At 42.2% G+C, this 20048-nt stretch overlaps 1 protein-coding gene across 1 annotated transcript; it reads left to right on the forward strand.

Annotated features, from left to right (window-relative positions):
* The first annotated feature begins 176 nt into the window (after window positions 1-176).
* Window positions 177-19540, forward strand: LOC148342023 (uncharacterized). The gene is made up of 5 exons (XM_088288035.1): window positions 177-372; window positions 424-623; window positions 3184-3248; window positions 15284-15396; window positions 18381-19540. The coding sequence occupies exons 1-5, from the start codon at window positions 177-179 to the stop codon at window positions 19526-19528; spliced, it is 1722 nt and encodes a 573-aa protein (XP_088144161.1). The 3' UTR covers window positions 19529-19540.
* Window positions 19541-20048: the final 508 nt, after the last annotated feature.

A 20048-nucleotide genomic window follows, 5' to 3' on the forward strand; every position in this document is an offset into this window, starting at 1 on the left:
CCCCGCATTGTCTCCCTATACATTGATGACGGCGCTGAAGAAAGCGGACACAGAGACTGTGACTGAATAAGTCATCAGAGCTGAACAGAATATCATTATATTATATGGCGAGCGAAGGGTTGATGATGGCAATGATTATGAGAGGGCTACGGGAAAAATATAAGCCTTTCACGTTAATGGTGACGCACGACTCAATGGACGTTTCGCTGGGGGAGTTCAAGGCCAAATTATGGAACTTCGAGGCAGCGGAAGACACGGGATCACTCGCCGAGGAGGCCGGAGGGACAGTGATGAAAGCACGGGCGGCGCAAAAGAAGAAAAGCAGACCGCCGACGGAGCTGGCGTGTTGGCGATGCGGCGAAAAGGGTCACCGTAAAGATGACTGCTCAAAGACTATTTGGTGTAGTTTCTGTTAACACACAGGACACGCGGACAAAGCATGCCGGAAGAAGCGCGGACAAAGCGCTCGGTACGCGTGCGTCCAAAAAGGTGGAGACGATGACGCCGGTGGCAGCCATGAAATGCAACATGATGACGCCAGGAGCGCAACCGGAGGTGAGGATTACTCCTTCAAGACGGAGACTGAGAATACCAACTGGACAGCACAGCAATTTCAACAAAAGGTACTGATTGTGGACACAGGTGCATCGTCCCACATTATGAATGACAAAAGACGGTTTCAGAACTTTGTGAGCCATTTCAGGCCGGAGAAACACAGCATGGAACTAGCAGATGGAAAACGTGTTTTTGGGCTGGCACAAGGCAAGGGAAACGCACAGGTATGTCGAATAGTCAGTAAGGGGCGTCGGTGTAAAGTTACGTTCAAGAACGCCCTCTACATCCCATCCTTGCCTCAAGAACTGTTTTCCGTGAAGCGAGCTACGGCTAAGAGTGCCAAAGTCTTCTTCAAGGAAGGTGAAGACATTCTTACGGCACCTGATGGTCCAACATTTGACATTTATATGTATAAAAGAATGTACTACTTGATAACAGAGTGTGATGAAAACGATGTGTGTAAAGTCAGCCATGATATTCAGACATGGCACGAGATAATGGGGCACTGCAACTATGAGGATATATTGAAATTGCAAAATGTAACAGTTGGCATGCACATTAGTGGTGCGAAACACAAGCCTGATAAAGAATGTGATGTATGCATAAAAGGGAAGTTCACCCAAACGAGAAACCGAAATCCAACTGACAAGGTAAAGACATTGCTAAAACTGGTGAACACAGATTTAGCTGGTCCGATTAGCAACAAATCCATTGATGGTTTTAAGTATGTGCAATCTTTTACAGATGTGTATACAGGTGCGGTGTTTGTTTATTTTTTGAAAGCAAGGATGATGGCGATGCTCTTCAAGCTACCAAGAAGTTCTTATCTGATGTAGCACCATATGGCACTGCGAAATACATACGGTCAGACAATGGAACAGAGTTCACAAACGGAGACTTTAAGACACTGCTACGAAAGAACAAGATTAGACATGAAACCTCCTGCCCTTATTCCCCACACCAGAATGGCGTAGCAGAGAGGGAATGGCGTACTCTCTTTGAGATGGCCAGATGTAAGCTTATTGACTGCAACTTACCAAAAAGCCTCTGGCACTATGCTGTTCAGGAGGCAGCATATACAAGAAATAGGTGTTTTAATAAGCATACTGGCACCACACCATACACAGCACTGACAGGGAAAATGTGTAACTTATCTAGGATGCACAAATTCGGGTCAATATGCTATGCCTATCAACAAGACGGGTAAACTAGACTCTAGATGCGAAAAAGGACATTTTGTGGGGCACGACAAAGGCAGTCCAGCCTTTCTAGTTTATTATCCCAGCGACAGAAAAGTACAAAAGCATAGACTGGTAAAGTTTGTCACCAGGACAACATGTGAAGACGAAACGCAGACTTATGAGTTAGAACTGGAACCTAGAGTGAGTTGTGAAGTCAAAGACACCACACAACCAAGTGTGAGCACAGACATAAAAACTGGTGATTCAAAACTACAGAAGGACGATGATGACAAGCACCCTAAAGGGACACCACAGGTCCCAAGCAGTGGGAGATATCCTACTCGAGAGCATAGACCACCGGGTTATCTAAAAGATTATAGTCAAGACAGCAGTGAGGAGGAGGACAGTACACTTGTGAGTATAGACTACTGCTACAGAGTAATGTGTAATATTCCCCAAAACTTTAAAGAGGCCATGACATCAACTGAGTCAGAAAGATGGAAGAAAGCAATGGATGAGGAGATGAAGTCCTTAGAGGACATTCAAACTTTTACTTTGACTAAATTGCCAGAAGGCCGGGAGACAGTGGGAGGAAAGTGGGTCTATTCAATCAAGGAAAACAGTGATGGACGTGAGATGTACAAGGCCAGGTTTGTGGCTAAGGGATATAGCCAGAGAGCAGGAATAGACTATGGTGAAACATTCTCACCGACAGCAAATCTGACTCGTGTACGGGTAGTAATGCAAAAGGCTGCCCAGGATGACTTAATCTTACACCAAATGGACGTAAAAACTGCATATTTGCACGCCCCCTATTGATAGAGAAATATACATGGAACAACCTGAGGGTTATGAGAAAGGAAGAGATAGGCTAGTGTGTAAGCTGGAGAAGTCAATTTACGGCCTAAAGCAATCTGGACGTAATTGGAATTTATTACTTCACAAATTCCTAACCGAGAACAAATTTATCCAGAACCCAGCAGACCACTGTGTATACACAAAGGAATCGAAAGTAGAAGGGAAAGTGATAATTGTTATCTGGGTGGATGATCTTATTATTGCAGCCAATAACACAAGTGGATTAGAACAAGTGAAGAGCTTGCTCTCCATCAAGTTTAAAATGAAGGATCTAGGCAGGTTAAAACATTTCCTTGGCACGGTCTTCAGCCAGTCGGAAGGCTGTGTATATATGTCACAAACAAAGTATGTGGAAAAGATCCTTACCCGATTTGACATGCAAATGTGTAGAAGAAAAACTAGACTACACTGAAGATGCGCCTAGAATGACTGACGCAAAAATGTACAGAGAAGCGGTTGGCAGTCTCATATATTTGGCCACCTGCACACGCCCTGATTTATGTTTTGTGGTGAGCCGACTATCGCAGCATTTTTCTGAACCCACAGATAAGAACTGGATCACGGTCAAACATGTCTTGCGTTATCTCAGAGGTACAACCGACGGACAGCTCTGTGTCCAAAAGAGCTGCGAGGGTCTAGGCCTTTGAGCTTACAGTGATGCAGATTGGGCGTCGGACGCCACTGACAGACGCAGTACGACAGGGTATTGTGTGAGTATGTGTGATGACAGTGCACTGGTCTCATGAAGGACCAAGAAACAACAAACAGTAGCACTATCTACCTGTGAGGCAGAATACATGGCTTTAGCCCTAACAATACAGGAGTGTATTTATTTGGAACAACTGTTAAAAGGTATTGATGACTATGTGTACACGAAAACTATCATTCATGAGGACAATCAAGGGGCTATCGCACTTGCGAGGAACCCTGTGTACAGGCAGAGGTGTAAACATGTGGACATCAAATATCATTTTATTAGATCCATTATAAAAGACGAGAAGATGATACTTGTTTACTGTCCCACAAATGACATGGCAGCAGATGTTATGACCAAGCCTGTTACCAAATCTAAATTGAAGAAATTTACAGGGGTCCTGTTTGGCATGTAAATAGTTGACATTCAAATGTCATGTTATTTTTTTATGTCTTCGTGAAAGTTGTACAGTATACAAGCCATTCATAAGTGGGAGTGTTGAGTGTTATTGTATGACTGCTTGTTTCTGTAATGTGCTTATTTGCCACAAGGGGTGCTGTCGCTAACAGACGATGCCATGTTAGGCAGGTGTTCAAGCCTTTTTTCCCTCTCTGCTTTTGGCTCTGGAGAAGAGCAGTTCGTGTTTGTTGCTGAAATAAACTACGCCAGTTGGCTAACGAGAGAAGTTGTCTACATATCAGAATTATTCTTCTGCTGCGACTGGGCATCAAGGTATAATCCTATGATGCCACATGACCATGGATTTTATCAGATGTTATTCTACATTTGCCATGACGCAACTTTATTTCAATACATAGTGCACATATCATGTTGCAGTGGAGTGAACTGTGCTGAGTGTTTGCAGTGTGGGGGGTGATACAGGGGGGCCCCTCTACTGCAGAGAGGGGCTTCTAGGAATTGGCAGGGCGGTGGCACTTCTTCAGAAGTGAGGATGAAGTAACCAACGTCGTGATGAGCCCTGATAAGAAGAAGTTGGCCCCAAAGTCTGACGCAAACAACAACATGCGGGGTTCTGATAGAAGATGTTGACGTCAAAGTCAGCTGCAGTCAGCTGCGACCCACGGCGACACGCCAATGATGAACCGGACTAAACCAGCTTTTGAGAAGAGGAACTGTACCACCCTTTAGTGTAATCTGATTTCTTGAAGTGTAATCTGATTCCCCGATGTTATAAAAGGGAATGTGTGAAAAGCATTGACGAACAGGGGAGAGATAAAGTTGTCAAATAAACTTTGTTAACCTCTCAGTATCCACTTGGGCTGTGCGTCTTTCTCCTTCCAGCTATGAACCCGATATGTCAAATTGGCGAACCTGACATATAATTGGTCCTTCGAGAGCCGTGAACCCAACATACTGGAAGCGTCCGGGGGCGAAGCCGACGACCGGGGACAATCGTGGCCACGACGAGGATTTCTTTTTTTTTTTCCAGGATTTATTTTTCTTTTCCCCTTTTTCTTTTTGTTTTTTTGTGTTTCTTTTTTTGGACCTGGTCCTCGACTTTGCTGCTGGAAGGCTGAAAGTTGAAGGGAGGCTGCGGAGAGAGACGTTCAGCTCATCTTGGGTGAGTGTGTCATTTCCGAATGGGATAAATGTGGGCATTTGAAGGGGTACGTAGTTAAATTCCGTGGGGATATTGGAGGGCGGACTCCACTACGAATAGACAGCGTAAGTCTTTAAAACTGTGTAAAACCGTAAGAATACTAGTCAATGTTGCGTGAAGAGACAGAGATAGTCTATAAAACTGATAGAGGATAACAGGGGTGTATCCTCCACGCGCGTTTGAAGGGGGAAAAATAAGGGGAAGAGAAATAAGGGAAAAGAAAGAGATAAGGGGAAAAAGAAAAAAAGGGAAAAATAAAAGTCAAGAGGGAAAATCAAGGAAAAATAGGGGGAAAAATAGTGTGAATGAATAAGTGTGTGTGGCGCTATGCGATAAATGGATACATAGAAATGGTTGCCCCCCCCCGAAATTTTATTGTCGTTGGGCTGAATGTCATTTTCCAATGAGAACATGAGGGTTTAGTGTCTGTATGTTTATCAGGGTGCAATATTAGCTTCGCCAGCAGAGGGTGCCTAGGACCTTGCTCATCAGAGCCGACGCTGACTACCGTAGCAGAAGAACAGTCAATTTGTGATGACGCAAGAGAAGCTACGCTTCAAGAACATTTCTGAATGTTACTATTGTGCCCTGACAGGGAGAAGTGCTGCTGATTGGAGAAAAATAAATACGTTGCACGGCAGATGAGTTGGCCCATCATTTCAAGCTGTGTAACATGTGCATGGAGGCTTGCAACCTCATTTTGGAACGGGAAATTTAACTAACAACTGTCTGGGAAGCAGAAGCTTGGGAATTACCTAAGACAGAGTAATTGTCAACCTGTTCAGGGATTGGAGAACAGTTAAGGGAAACATGGGGAAATCAAACAGTAAAAAGCTAGAAAAAAAGGATCCGAAACAACAATTGACGTGTAAGGACTAGAAATTTATAGAAAGCCAATGTCCGGAAAAAGTAAAACATTTAAACTTATGCTTGCGTAATGAAAGCCAGTTGAGCAAGTGGAACAAGTGATTTTATTGATGACTGGAAGGCACCGATTTCATAAGCACAGTTTCTTCTCACACCTTTTCCATTAAATACGATTAAAAAGACAACTGAAAAGCATAATGTTAAAAAATATGTATTAAGCTGACCAGCGAATTCATGTTATAACAAAAAACAAATATTAAAACTTATTATTTTTTTATTCCCCAGCCATTATTTTTGTATTTATTCAATTACTTCGACTTTTACCTGCTGGTACGCCATCCGGTGTGCTCTGTGAATGTTATGATCCTCCAGCAGAACTGGAGGGTTGAAGAGGACTCTCCAAACGCAGACACGGAAAAAAGGTGGTGATACAAAGATAGTGTAGCGACTTTGTAAATAGTTCAAGGGTTCTGTGTTTTCCTCTTTTCTGTGGAGGCAGTGAAGGCAGCAGGGGAGTGAACTTTATGTTGTTGTTGTGTTGCTCTCTCTCTGATCGGCGTGGTTGCGGCCAACAGCAGCCGTTTTTGGCTTAATAATAAAAGCGTTCGCTGATGGACAAATTGGCCTGATATTATACAACGTTACAATATTTATTATAATCACAATATAGTCAGTGTAATCAGCGCGTCTCGCAGCAGCTGATGGCATGGCGCGAGACTATCGCTGGAGGAACGCCCACACAGCTGAAAAAACAAAAACACACGCAGCATGACAGGCACGGATTATGACAGTAAAATGAAAGGTGGCATTCTTCATTTATTTATTTATTCATTCATAACTGACAGCCTCGCTCTCCGCCGTTGCCCGGGCGGAAGGTGCTCCTATTCGGCTTAACTACCACGCACGCCGGCCGGTCTCCTTCGGAGCTCACGCACGGTCCGAACGAAGCCAAATGTCGCCGCGCGAGTGCCCGGGCGGAAGTTGTTTATCTTCGGCTTGACAGCCACACACGCCGGCCGGTCTCCTTCGGAGCTCACGCACGGTGTCCGATTGTGTACGTCCCCACCAATCGTGTCCGGGGGAACCTGCTCTTCTTCGGCCACTCTCTTCTTCGTCCAATCTCCTCTTCGGCGCACTCCGGCCGTCTAACCGCTTCAGCGCCCCCTTGTGCCGCTCGGCGAAACTACAATGTTCCCGAATATTTTTTAGACCCGCGAAGCACTGAACCCGCAAAAGGTGAACCGCGAAGTAGCGGGGGTTCACTGTATTAAATGTATGTGAGGGAATATTTGAAGAGTTTGAGTTTTGTTCAATGGACCATACATATACGAGCCAGCCAAACACAGCGAGAAAACCAGCGCTGACTCCAGTCGCCATCAAGTTGCCAACTCCTGACATACCAAAACCTTTGAGAGAAACTGAGACGATTTGCGTTTCTCTTTCTTGTTCTTTTTATAGTTCAACTTCTAGATCTGTTTTTCACCTTTTCACAACGTAATGAAGGCCAGTTGAGCAAGTGGAACAAGTGATTTTATTGATGATTGTGGAAGGCACCGATTTCATAAGCACAGTTTCTTCTCACACCTTTTCCATTAGGTACGATTAAAAAGACAGCTGAAAAGTATAATGTTAACAAATGTTGTTACAGGCAAAGGCAATTAATTTCCTTTACATGTTTGATGTAAACACACAAAACAAATCATGATCACTCAGACACATTGCTTCTTCTGGCACAGATCACATTGGCTTAATGTCAATAAAAAAGCTTTGCAAAATTCAATATATCATATTTTATTCAAAATCAAAATTTACATCTTACCACAAAGAGTCAGTTCCTTCAGTTATTTGTTTTCTTTTTTTTAAGCTTCAAGGATTGCTGCTTTTCTCACCAGCACAATTGTGACTCTCCGCATATTGTTTAGTGGAGAATTTTTTTAGCACAAACGCTGCAACTGAATGGCTTGTCTCCAGTGTGTGTTCTTGTGTGGTTTCGTAAATACGACTTTTGAGAGAACCTCTTGGCACAAACTGAGCAGGAAAAATGTTTTTCTCCACTATGTGTTCTTGTGTGTTTTGTGAAATTTGACTTATCAGAGAAACTTTTGCCACAAACTAAGCAGGAAAAAGGTTTTTCTCCACTGTGTGTTCTTGTGTGGATTGTTAAATCAAACTTTTGAGAGAAGCTTTTACCACAAACCAAGCAGGAAAATGTTTTTTCTCCAGTGTGTGTTCTTGTGTGGATTGTTAAATTTGCCTTATCTGAGAAGCATTTTCCACAAACTGAGCAGGAAAGAGGTTTTTCTCCAGTGTGTGTTCTTGTGTGGATTGTTAAACTTGAATTTTGAGAGAAGCTTTTACCACAAACTGAGCAGGAAAAAGGTTTTTCTCCAGTGTGCGTTCTTGTGTGGATTGTTAAACTTGAATTTTGAGAGAAGCATTTTCCACAAACTGAGCAGGAAAAGGGTTTTTCTCCACTGTGCGTTCTTGTGTGGATTGTTAAACTTGAATTTTGAGAGAAGCTTTTACCACAAACCAAGCAGGAAAATGTTTTTTCTCCAGTGTGTGTTCTTGTGTGAATTATTAAATATGACTTTCGAGAGTAACTTTTGCCACAAACTGAGCAGGAAAAAGGTTTTTCTCCAGTGTGCGTTCTTGTGTGGATTGTTAAACTTGAATTTTGAGAGAAGCATTTTCCACAAACTGAGCAGGAAAAAGGTTTTTCTCCAGTGTGCGTTCTTGTGTGGATTGTTAAACTTGAATTTTGAGGGAAGCTTTTACCACAAACTGAGCAGGAAAAAGGTTTTTCTCCACTGTGCGTTCTTACGTGCCCTTTTAAAGACAGCTTTGAAGTGAATGAGTCAGTGTGACATGCCCTTTCACCTTTGGCTTGCCCATCATCATCATCATCGTCATGATCGTCTGATAATGTGTCCTCATTATGTACTTGTGATGGCCCCCAGTGGTCTTCGTCACCTTCTGTTGTCACGTGATGACTTGAGTTGCTGCTTGTAGGCTCCGCCCCTCTCTTGTCCTCACTCTCATCCTTGTTTTCATCTTCAGTCTTTATAGAGACAATGTTCACTGGTGACTTGTTGATCTCCTCCTCCTCCTTTTTAATGTGAGTCAAGTCTGGCTCCTCTTTCACAGAACGGAGATCGTTTTCACTGACGTCTGCAGGACACAAAAAGACAAATTTGGTTTGGTCAAATCAAAGGTCAGGCGGCGACTTTGTTTTATATTGTTTCTACCGTGCTACCTTGACTTGTGCCTGCTGCACACGGTGCAATGCGTGCGACCCCAACTTGGACCGGACCATGGGGGCATTTCACAAAATTACGTCCTACGATGTAAACCTCCCTTTAGCAGCACAACAGTGATAAACGAGCATTTAAAAAGGAAGCACGTTGCGGCTGATGCCCGATTTCATTCCTGACATAGTCACAGACGTTACTGGAAGCGAGCTGAAGTTAGCACACACAGGCTATTGTGTGCGTCTGATGGAACACCTGTTGTGGGACCCTAACTTATTAATGGGGGCCACTGGGGGCCATCGCAACATAATGTCAATGATAAAATAGGAATCGTTCAAGTGAAATATGTTTACAAGTATTTCTTTTTGCATTAAGAGATAGAACTAAATATTCCTGGGCTTGTTGGTAGAAAAGGAGGTTGTGACGTTCTCCCTTTTTAAGCCCATCGTAAGCCAAAGAGATATATATACAGTGGAACCTCGGTTCTCGACCATAATCTGTTCCAGAACCCTGTTCGAGAACCGATTTGTTCGAACACCGAATCAAATGCAATAGTTGTACGCACTACTTTTCTTTTTTCGCTAGTAGCAGCTTTGTTGCTTGCACTGACCTTCTTAGGAGGCATGATTAGGGGCTAAAACACTTCGTACACCTATATAAAACGCGAGAGCAAAACGCAGCACGTCCGCACGCGACAACAGTTGGTCGCGAAGAGAGCAAGAGAGCGATCTACACCCGTACGCCGCTCAGCATCCCACCCTCGCATACGCACTCATGCGTCATACCGGCGTTCGAACTCCGAGGTTTGTTCGAACTGCGAAGCAAGAATTTCTCTATTTTTTTGTTCGAACTCCGATTAGTTCGACCTCAGAGTCGTTCGAGAACCGAGGTTCCACTGTATATATATATATTTTTTTAAGCATTTTTGAAGGTGTGCCGCTACTTCGCGGATTTTCAGTTTTCACGGGTGTCAGGTTTAAAAAGGTCCTGACGCCTTCTTAGACTATATTAAAATACAGAGAACCAGAGGAATAACCAGGGAAGGTTTTGTCTTTTCTCCATCGCGGATGGGAGGAGAAGCCAGGAGGTGAAGAAGACGTCTTGCCAGTTCAATCTCCCGCACTCTCACTGACTTCTTCGCCCAACCCTTTGGACTTTTATTCAGAGGAAAACGAAACTTATGGAAAGTGAAACTCAGGAAAACGAAACTTAATTTAGGCAAGTGTGTGTGTGCCAAAACAATGAGTGGCTGTGTGTGCATGTGCTGAAGCAATAATGTGAGTGTCTGTGTGTGTGTGTGCAATTATTAGTGATACAAATAGTGCATAAAAACATGATTATGAAAACACAAAATTGGTGACATATCCTAACAGCGGGTGGTCTCGGTCCCCATTAACCGCGATAACCGGGTTTTTACTGTCCTTCCAACTGACTCCTTCCGCGACTCGCACACTCCCCTTCTCTTCTGGTCAAGTGCGCAATCTCCCTTCTTCAAGTGCACACTCTCTCACGTCATCAATCGGGATTGCGCGAGACATCCCGCGACCGACAAAATAAGCACATTGTCCATTACATGCGCCACACCAATCAAAGGCAAACAGTATTAACAATACAGCAGAATGTCAAACGATGCACAATTATTAACCATATAACTGTGTATATCATAAAGCCATCACAATTAACATTAGTTCGGAAAATATCCCCTTCTGAATCACAACTCAAAGGGATGATTCAATAAACATGCGAACTTTCAGAACACCCATGAACACGTCAACTATAATTTAGCTCTTCTTTTTTAACTAACTAATACAGTGATTCTCAAATAGTGGGGCGCGGTGCGATGCTAAGGGGGGCGCATGAATTGATGACAGTGCTCCACACAGCCAGCAGCTAATCATATCACAGCGGGGCGTGTCCTATTTTTCCACTTTTGTGCTGAACAGACTGCAGTTTTCACCAAGGAAATCCATTCAGCACGACATTAAAAAACGACAACGCCGTTCATTCTTCTCGTCTAACAAAAAGAAGCACACGAGTTATCGCTAAGCAGAGATAGAGTGCGGATTTGTTGAGATTGGCGTTTGAAAATGTGTGCAAGAACGACACCCAAGTACAAAGATAAGATAAGATAAGATAAGATGTCCTTTATTAGTCCCACAATGGGGAAATTTGAGGTGTTACAGCAGCAAAGATATAGATCACACAGAGTCGGCGGTGTAATGTAGCCGTTAATGTATAACATTCGCAGCAGACATTCATAAAAAGCATGCAAATATACACAGTATAAACGTATCTAGTGTAAGGAAACACTCCTAATGCCTGTTCATTATACAGAGGGGGAAAACACTGTAATGATAAAAACTACTGAATGATTGAAAATACTGCAATGATAAAAATATTGCAATGATAAAAGTAGTGTAATGGTAAAAGTACTGCAATGAAAGTATACTGCAATGGTAAAAGTACTGTAATAGTAAAAGTACTGCAATGATAGGAATACTGCAATTATAAAAGTACTGCAAGGATAAAAGTACTGCAATAGTGAACATCCTGCAATGGTAGAAATACTGCAGAGATAGAAGTACAGTAATAAGAATACTGTAAAGGTAAACAAAATACATCATTGGTCAATATTTAAGTACACCCTTGGCTGAAAGTACAGTAGTAGTTTATATTGCATCCTAGGACTGCACAATTGCACTAATGCCCGCCCGTTTGTAGGCCTGACCCAATGTTCTTGTTAAAAAGTCTGACAGCAGTCGGCAGGAAGGAGCGGCGAAATCTCTCTTTGGTACAGCGAGGGTGTAAAAGTCTATCACTGAAGGAGCTGTGGAGTGTTCTCAGAGTGTCATTGAATGGGTGGGCTGGTTTGTCCAGCATTGATGACAGTTTTGCCGTCATCCTCCTGCCCCCCACTGAGTCCACAGAGTCCAGGGAGCAGCCCAGGACAGAGCTGGCCCTCCTCACTAGTTTGTCCAGTCTTTTTTTGTCCCGGCCCGAGATGCCTCCTGCCCAGGAGACCACTCCATAGAAGATGACTGAGGAAACCACCGAGTCATAGAAATTCCTGAGGAGTGTTCCCCGAACGCCAAAGGACCTCAGCCTCCTGAGTTGGAAGAGTCTGCTCTGACCCTTCCTCCAGCTTGTCTCCCAATAAGGCGGGCTGTATGGTGTTGAAAGCACTTGAGAAATCAAAGAACATGATCCTCACCGTGCCCCCCGCCTTCTCCAGGTGGGAGAATGAAGTGTGGAGCAGGTAGATGATGGCATCATCCACACTGATGCCAGGCTGGTATGCGAACTGGAGTGGGTCCATTAAGGAGCTGACCAGGGGGCGCAGGAACTTTATTACCGGGAACAAAATGTTCCTGGCCTTGTTGGTAGAAAAGGGGGTTGTGGCGTACTCCCTTTTAAGCCCATAGTAAGCCAAAGATGCAGATGCATTCCTTGCAGCATGCGCTTGTTCACTGATGAGATCCGTGCAACCCTGGATGGATGCATTAAATGTATTTTAAATGTTTGGATGAAGTGAAACTATGCACACGTGCACAAAACAGTGCAGAGCCACCCGAGGTTCATTGACTCTCATACGACCAAGCCAGTACAAAGTTCATAAATGAAAAAGACTGATACGTACTTGACTTTTTAAAAAAAAAAAACTTAATATTTTGTGTTTTATTCACCAAAATTGATCGACCGTCATTGATGTTTTCGCCACAGTGTGCACATTTTGTAGAGTCAGGCAGAATTCCTTCCGGAAGGAATTGCTTGAACAAGATATAAAAACCAGAAAATGGAAAATGTTAAATAATCAGTTTTATACTGGAAAAAAACATGGAGTTCACCCCCCACTATTGGTTATTCTTTGGCATACATTTTCTGCACTGATTTTATTTGGCATAAACAAATGTTTAGCAAACCGACAAGTAAAAGGCAATAATTAAAAATAAAACGGCAATAACCTTGAACGCATTTCCCCAAACAACTTAATATTGTGATGCATATTTTTAACGACAGAAAGTCGTTCTTGACAAAGCAAATGAGAGTAAAACGGGTACAAACCTGCTTTGTGTGGCACAACATGAGGCTGGTTGCAAACTTCGTCCAGCAGTTGATGATGTTGCTCGTTCTCTTCTTTTATTCCACAAAGTTCCTCTTTGTACTTGGGTGTCGTGATTTCACACATTTTCAAATGATAATTCCAAAAAATCCGCCCTTGATCTCTGCTTGGCGATGAGTCATGTGCCTCTTTTCGTTAGCGGCTACCTAGCTTACAAGCTAAGCTAACAAGCTAAGCTAACTGCACCGAAAAGTATCAACACGCGAAGATGAGTTGATCGGGACACAAAGACTTAATGAATTATGTCGACGTCCTTTAGAGGAGCACTAAGGATCGAGAGACCTCATTGTTGGGACAGAAAAGCGACTGTCCTCAGCGAAGCCGGACCGAGATCTTACATTGTGGAAACAAAGGATGGACAAAGAGTGAGGAGGAACAGGAGGAGTCTTCTGAAGGTTCCCGAGGACTGTAAGAAATCTTCTGATACGGCTGAGGCTGCAAAGCAGGTGGATACATCGAAGGAGCACAGACCAAAACCACCAGCAATTTATGGGATTACTGAACCTCTTCGAAGATCAACAAGAGTTAGACGACAACCGGACAGGCTGATTGAAAATGTTTAATGTTGTGTGATTGTTGCTAAAATTGTTGTAGAGCTGCTTGTTGTCATAAAAAATGGATAGATATTGTTAAGAAGTGAAAATAATTGATAACAAAACAAAATTATTATAATAATAATAAAAAATAATAAGAATGAAAAAAAAGCTTAGGCATTGTTTAACGTTTGAAAGGGAGATGTAATGATAGCAGTTATATCATTGGCCACTAGTTGGCAGTATTGCCCGATGTGTGTTTTGGTTACCAGACGAACAAGTGTGTCTGCACATAGACGAGAATGCAAATCAGTAAATTAAGAGACACAAGCTTGCAGCATCACGTTGCCTGCGTGACTTCTGAAGATAGAAGACGGAACATTACAGTAATCATTAAAAAAAACGTATAGTCACCATAAAATTATTTTTAAAAAACGTATCGTAAACATACTAAAGCTGTTGCTTTTTGTTATTTACAAATAATTTTTATTTAAAATCCCCCTGGCTCTTCTTTTTGTGTTTTCTATATTATGTACGTATTCGTAGCTGACCTTCCCACAACTCCCTGGCAGAAGGTAGGCACTGATTTTTTTCATATAAGAGAACATTATCAGATTCCCAAGCGTGAAAAAATCCTGAGTGACATGGCAGGTGCTAAGTACTTCAAATTAGATGCATCGCATGGATTTCGGTATTCATAAATGTGTTTGGTTTGCTTCTGTGAATAAAGATTAAAAAAAAAAACGTATTAGTAAATATTTATCATCTCATCAATATTTGCACAACAGAGTACTAAGTTTCGAGATCCTCACAAAAAATAATTCTCAAAATTATATTTCTTAGCAATTTAGCTTAGTTAAGGGATATTTTATTGACAATCTAACATCAATCTACAAAGACAGAAAAAAAATTGGTGGGGGGGGGGCGCGAATCTTTTTCTTCTTGGGAGGGGCGGGCGTGAAATAATTGAGAAGCACTGCTAGTATTTGCAGACATTATATTCATACAATCTCGCAGCCCGAGTGAAACACAGCATTGTTGCAAGTTCGGGAGGAGAAACTTAAACGTCTCACTGCTGGAGCAGCAGCGGCTTCTCGAGGCAAAGGCGAAAGTGACGTCAGATCTTACGCGCCAATGTGGCGTTATTTTTTTTTTTATCAACCGAAATAAAATATTATATAGAATATATATTGAAATATAACAGCCAGAGGTAAAAACATACACAGAGGCAAAGAAATATATTTGAAAAACACGTGCTGAAAGCATGACGTCATAAGCAAGCGCGCAGCTTCCGAAGGACCTCGACCACATCCACCGACCCGTCCACACCGGAACAAAAACCGTCCACCGCTAAATTCTTCTGATTTAGTGTGGAACTGACTGTAAATTTCTCACAGAATGTCCAGTGCTACTCTAAAGGACTACGACATAATTAATTAAGTCTTTGTGTCCCGATAACTCATCTTCGCGCGTTGATGCTTTTCGGCGTAGTTAGCTTAGCTTGTTAGCTTGCTAGCCGCTAACGAAAAGAGGCACATGACTCATCGCCAAGCAGAGATCAAGTGCGGATTTTTTGGAATTATCATTTGAAAATGTGTGCTAGAACGACACCCAAGTACAAAGAGGAACTTTGTGGAATAAAAGAAGAGAACGAGCAACATTTTCAACTGCTGGGCGAAGTTAACAAGCAGCCTCCTGTTGTGCTACACAAAGCAGGTTTGTACACGTGTTACTCTCATTTGCTTTGTAAAGAACGACTTTCTTTCATTAGAAATATGCATCACAACATTAAGTTGTTTGGGGAAATGCTTTCAAGGTTATTGCCGTTTTATTTTTAAATATTGCCTTTTACTTGCAGGTCTGCTGAACATTTGTTTTTGCCAAATGAAATCAGTGCAGAAAATATATGCCAAAGAACAACCAATAGGGGGGGTGAACTCCGTGTTTTTTTTTCCCAGTTTAAAATTTGAACTGATTATTTAACATTTTACATATTCCGGTTTTTAAATGGTGTGAAAGAAATTAAGTTTGTCATGTCATCATGTTTCAAAACTATGCTGACAGATGTAGTGTATTTTTATATCCACTGTTGGAGTTTAGCCACCGAGAAAATGAGAAACATTTTGTAAATGAATCTTAAATGCCAAAGTTACTCCAATGCGTGATCGTTTTTTGTACTCAAGAAGAATAGGGTCAAATAAAGACTCAACAACAACTGAATAGAGTTCCAATATTTAGTTAATTCAATTTCTGGCGTTCAGGAAATAGTACAAATACAGATATCTGGGCGGCTTTGTCTTAATCTGACGAGAAACTGTACTCAAGACGATTACTATCGAAAAATGGCGCGCTGATCTCAGACCAGCCTCACATTTTCTAGGAGGTTTTCTTTGTCAAGGGTCATGTAGGTTGAATCGGTCGTCCTTGCTCCTTCCCCCGGCCCGGCCCACGTTCCAGGTCCAAGGCTGACCTTCTCAGGCAGTCTCTCCGTCTCTCCTGCTCACATTCCCCTGTAATCTCGTCAGTGTACAGATTGTGTGGTGTATGTTTTCCCAGATCAGATTATATTTTTGGGTCTTCTTGATTAGAAATTAGAAATCCCTTTATTGTCATTGTACTCAAGTGTGCAACGAGATTAGAGATAGCATCCCTGTGACGTCCTCCCCCAACTTGATATGTTTGTATCTTCTATGGCCTATGTGGAGAATGTGTTTTATTGTATTTGTCCATGAAGTGCTATCTGGGGTGTCATCACTTTGACCTGAGCAGACTGAATCTGTTTGTTCTGAATGAGAGTGTGGGTCATGAAAATACTATGTGTTAGGGCTGGGCGATAAACCGAAAATTTACCGTTACTGAAATTTATTAGAATGACCGACATCATTTTGCCCATGTCGGTAAATTCGGTGTCTAAAAAAAAAAAAGAAAAAGAAGTCTTTTCTGTCTGCGGCGATGCTCATGCCCCTTTAAGACGGCTACAGCGCGTGTAGTCACGTGACTCCTCCCTTCTGAACAAGAATGTAAACAAGACGCATTCGTAGCTGGCGATTCAAATCCTGAAGCGGCTGACACGGCTGCGGACGAAGTAACGTTAGTTGAAATTGTTCCTGTCGCGCTTGTCCCGAAAAGAAATTCGACATCTGTCGTTTGGAAATGTTTTGGGTTCCATGAAGACGATGTTTAAGCAAAAAAACATGAACTACAAAGTGCATCGTAAGCACCTGAAACAGCGCGTCCAACCTTTTCTTTTTCACCACCCACAACACAACCATGCTGTTGACTTGGAGCTTGTGCTAAAAGTTCAAAGTGAGGAGCAAGGTTGGACAAGTAACAACAGCCCATAACGGAGGCGACACCATACGAGAGAACGTCTCAGAGGTGGACGCGATAGCCGAGCACATAGCTAAAGATAGAGCTCCTCTAGTTACAATAGAGCGGACAGGATTTAAACGCCTCATGAAAGCAGCCGACAAGAGGTACGAAAATATTTGCCGCAAACAGCACTTCCTTATATGGACAACATCGGGACGGGAGCGTAGACATGTCGAGCATTTTGCATCCACATGCGACTTGTGGTCGAGTCGCAACATGGATCCCTGTTTCAAGCTGGAAGTCACTGACCTGCTCTTTGGCTTACTATGGGCTTAAAAAGGGAGAGCGTCACAACCCCCTTTTCCAACTACAAGTCGAGGAACATTTAGTTCCTGGTAATAAAGTTCCTGTGGCCCAGGTGGTTTGCATCTCGACAGCATCTCATAGTTCCTGGTGATTTTTGCAAATGACAATGATGACGGAATCATGAGAGGTGTTGTGTTACTTTGTTACTCATTACTGACACCCTACGGCTGTTAAGCATCATTGCAGTTACAAAATAATTCAGTGAACTCATAATATTATGGTGTATCTCAGTCTAATTTTAATACATATTGGATAACTTTAAAATATACAGTCATTATTCAAATATGTCAACATGAAAGTCAGAGTGAAAGTGTTGTTGCTTAATTTATGTGTAAGAACTTTTACTCTTCAAACGTAATTTTGTTTTAAAATTTATTTAGAAACAGAAATTTTATAAAAATAAAAGGGTAATGTCGGAACTTACTCGCAGGATAAATGTCATTTTGGGTAAAAAAAACCCCAAACGTAAATCATACAATAAATAGGGACTCTGATTCCAGGGCCCCTTTAATTCTTTTAGGGATGCAGGTTATCATGAAAGCAAAAAGTACCCACGATGAAACTATCTATAAATGCAAAATGAAATACTTGTAAACATATTTCACTTGAACGATTCCTATTTTATCAATGACATTATGTTGCGATGGCCCCCAGTGGCCCCCATTAATAAGTTAGGGTCCCACAACAGGTGTTCCATCAGACACACACAATAGCCTGTGTGTGCTGACTTCAGCTCGCTTCCAGAAACGTCTGTGACTATGTCAGAAATGAAATCGGCATCAGCCGCAACGTGCTTCCTTTTTAAATGCTCGTTTATCACTGTTGTGCGGCTAACGGGAGGCTTACATCGTAGGACGTAATTTTGTGAAATGCCCCCATGGTCCGGTCCAAGTTGGGGTCGCACGCATTGCTCCGTGTGCGGCAGGCACAAGTCAAGGTAGCACAGTAGAAACAATATAAGACAAAGTCGCTGCATGAGCTTTGACTTGACCAAACCAAATTTGTCTTTCTGTGTCCTGCAGACGTCAGTGAAAACGATCTCCTTTATGTAAAAGAGGAGCCAGACTTGACTCACATCAAAAAGGAGGAGGAGGAGGAGGAGATCAACAAGTCACCAGTGAACGTTGTCCCTATAAAGACTGACGATGAAAACAAGGATGAGAGTGAGGACAACAGAGGGGCGGAGCCTCCAAGCAGCAGCTCAAGTCATCACGTGACAACAGAAGGTGATGAAGACCACTGGGGGCCATCACAAGCACATAATGAGGACACATTATCACACTCTCCTGATGATGATGATGATGATGATGATGGGCAAGGCAAATGTGAAAAGGCATGTCACACTGACTCATTAACTTCAAAGCTGTCTTTAAAACCGCACACAAGAACACACAGTGGAGAAAAAACATTTTCATGCTCGTTTTGTCGCAAAAGCTTCTCTCGAAAGTCACATTTAACAATTCACACAAGAACACACAGTGGAGAAAAACCTTTTTTCTGCTTAGTTTGTGGTAAATGCTTCTCTCAAAAGACTCATTTAGTAAGGCACACAAGAACACACAGTGGAGAAAAACCTTTTTCATGCTCAGTTTGTGGCAAGAGTTTCTCTGCCACGTCTAATTTAACAAGCCACACAAGAACACACAGTGGAGAAAAACCTTTTTCTTGCTCGGTTTGTGGCAAAAGTTTCCTGCGTAAGTCGCATTTAACAATCCACACAAGTACACACACTGGAGAAAAACCTTTTTCGTGCTCAGATTGTGGTAAAAGCTTCTCGAAAAAGACTTATTTAACAGAACACACAAGAACACACAGTGGAGAAAAACCTTTTTCCTGCTCTGTTGGTGGAAAATGCTTCTCGAAAAAGACATATTTAACAGAACACACAAGAACACACACTGGAGAAAAACCTTTTTCATGCTCAGTTTGTGGCAAGAGTTTCTCTGACAAGTCAAATTTACGACGCCACACAAGAACACACAGTGGAGAAAAACCTTTTTCCTGCTCGGTTTGCGGCAAGAGTTTCTCTCTAAAGGCAAATTTAACAAGCCACACAAAAACACACAGTGCTGAAAAGCCATTCAGTTGCAGTGTTTGTGCTAAAAAATTCTTCACTAAACGTAGTGCTGAGAGACACGATTGTGCTGGCGAGAATTGCAGCGATACTTGAAGATTAAAAAAAGAAAAAAAAAATGAAAGAACCGACTCTTTGTGGTAAGATGTAAATGTGATTTTGAATAAAATATGATGAAATTGAATTTTGCAAAGCTCTTTTATTGACACAAAGTCAATGTGATTAGTGTCAGAATAAGCATCATGTCTGAGTGATGATTTGTTTTGGTGTTTACATCAAACATGTAAATAAAATTAATTGCCTTTGCCTGAATAACATTTGTTAACATTATGCCTTTCAGTTGTCTTTTTAATCGTACTTAATGGAAAAGGTGTGAGAAGAAACCGTGCTTATGAAATCCTTCCACAATCATCAATGAAATCACTTGTTCCACTTGCTCAACTGGCTTTCATTACGCTGTGAAAAGGTGAAAAACTGAACTAGAAGTTGAACTCTAAAAAGAACCAGAAAGAGAAACGCAAATAGTCTCGGTTTCTCTTTCTAGGTTGAGCTCTATCAAGCGTTTGGGGTTTGTTGCGAAGCAGAATCTCACTTGGGAAAAACTATAATTTTGTCA

The sequence above is a fragment of the Idiotropiscis lumnitzeri genome, chromosome 2 (genome assembly GCF_059441095.1).
Source record: "Idiotropiscis lumnitzeri isolate Australia: NSW breed Sydney's pygmy pipehorse chromosome 2, RoL_Ilum_1.0, whole genome shotgun sequence".
Lineage (NCBI taxonomy): Eukaryota > Metazoa > Chordata > Actinopteri > Syngnathiformes > Syngnathidae > Idiotropiscis > Idiotropiscis lumnitzeri.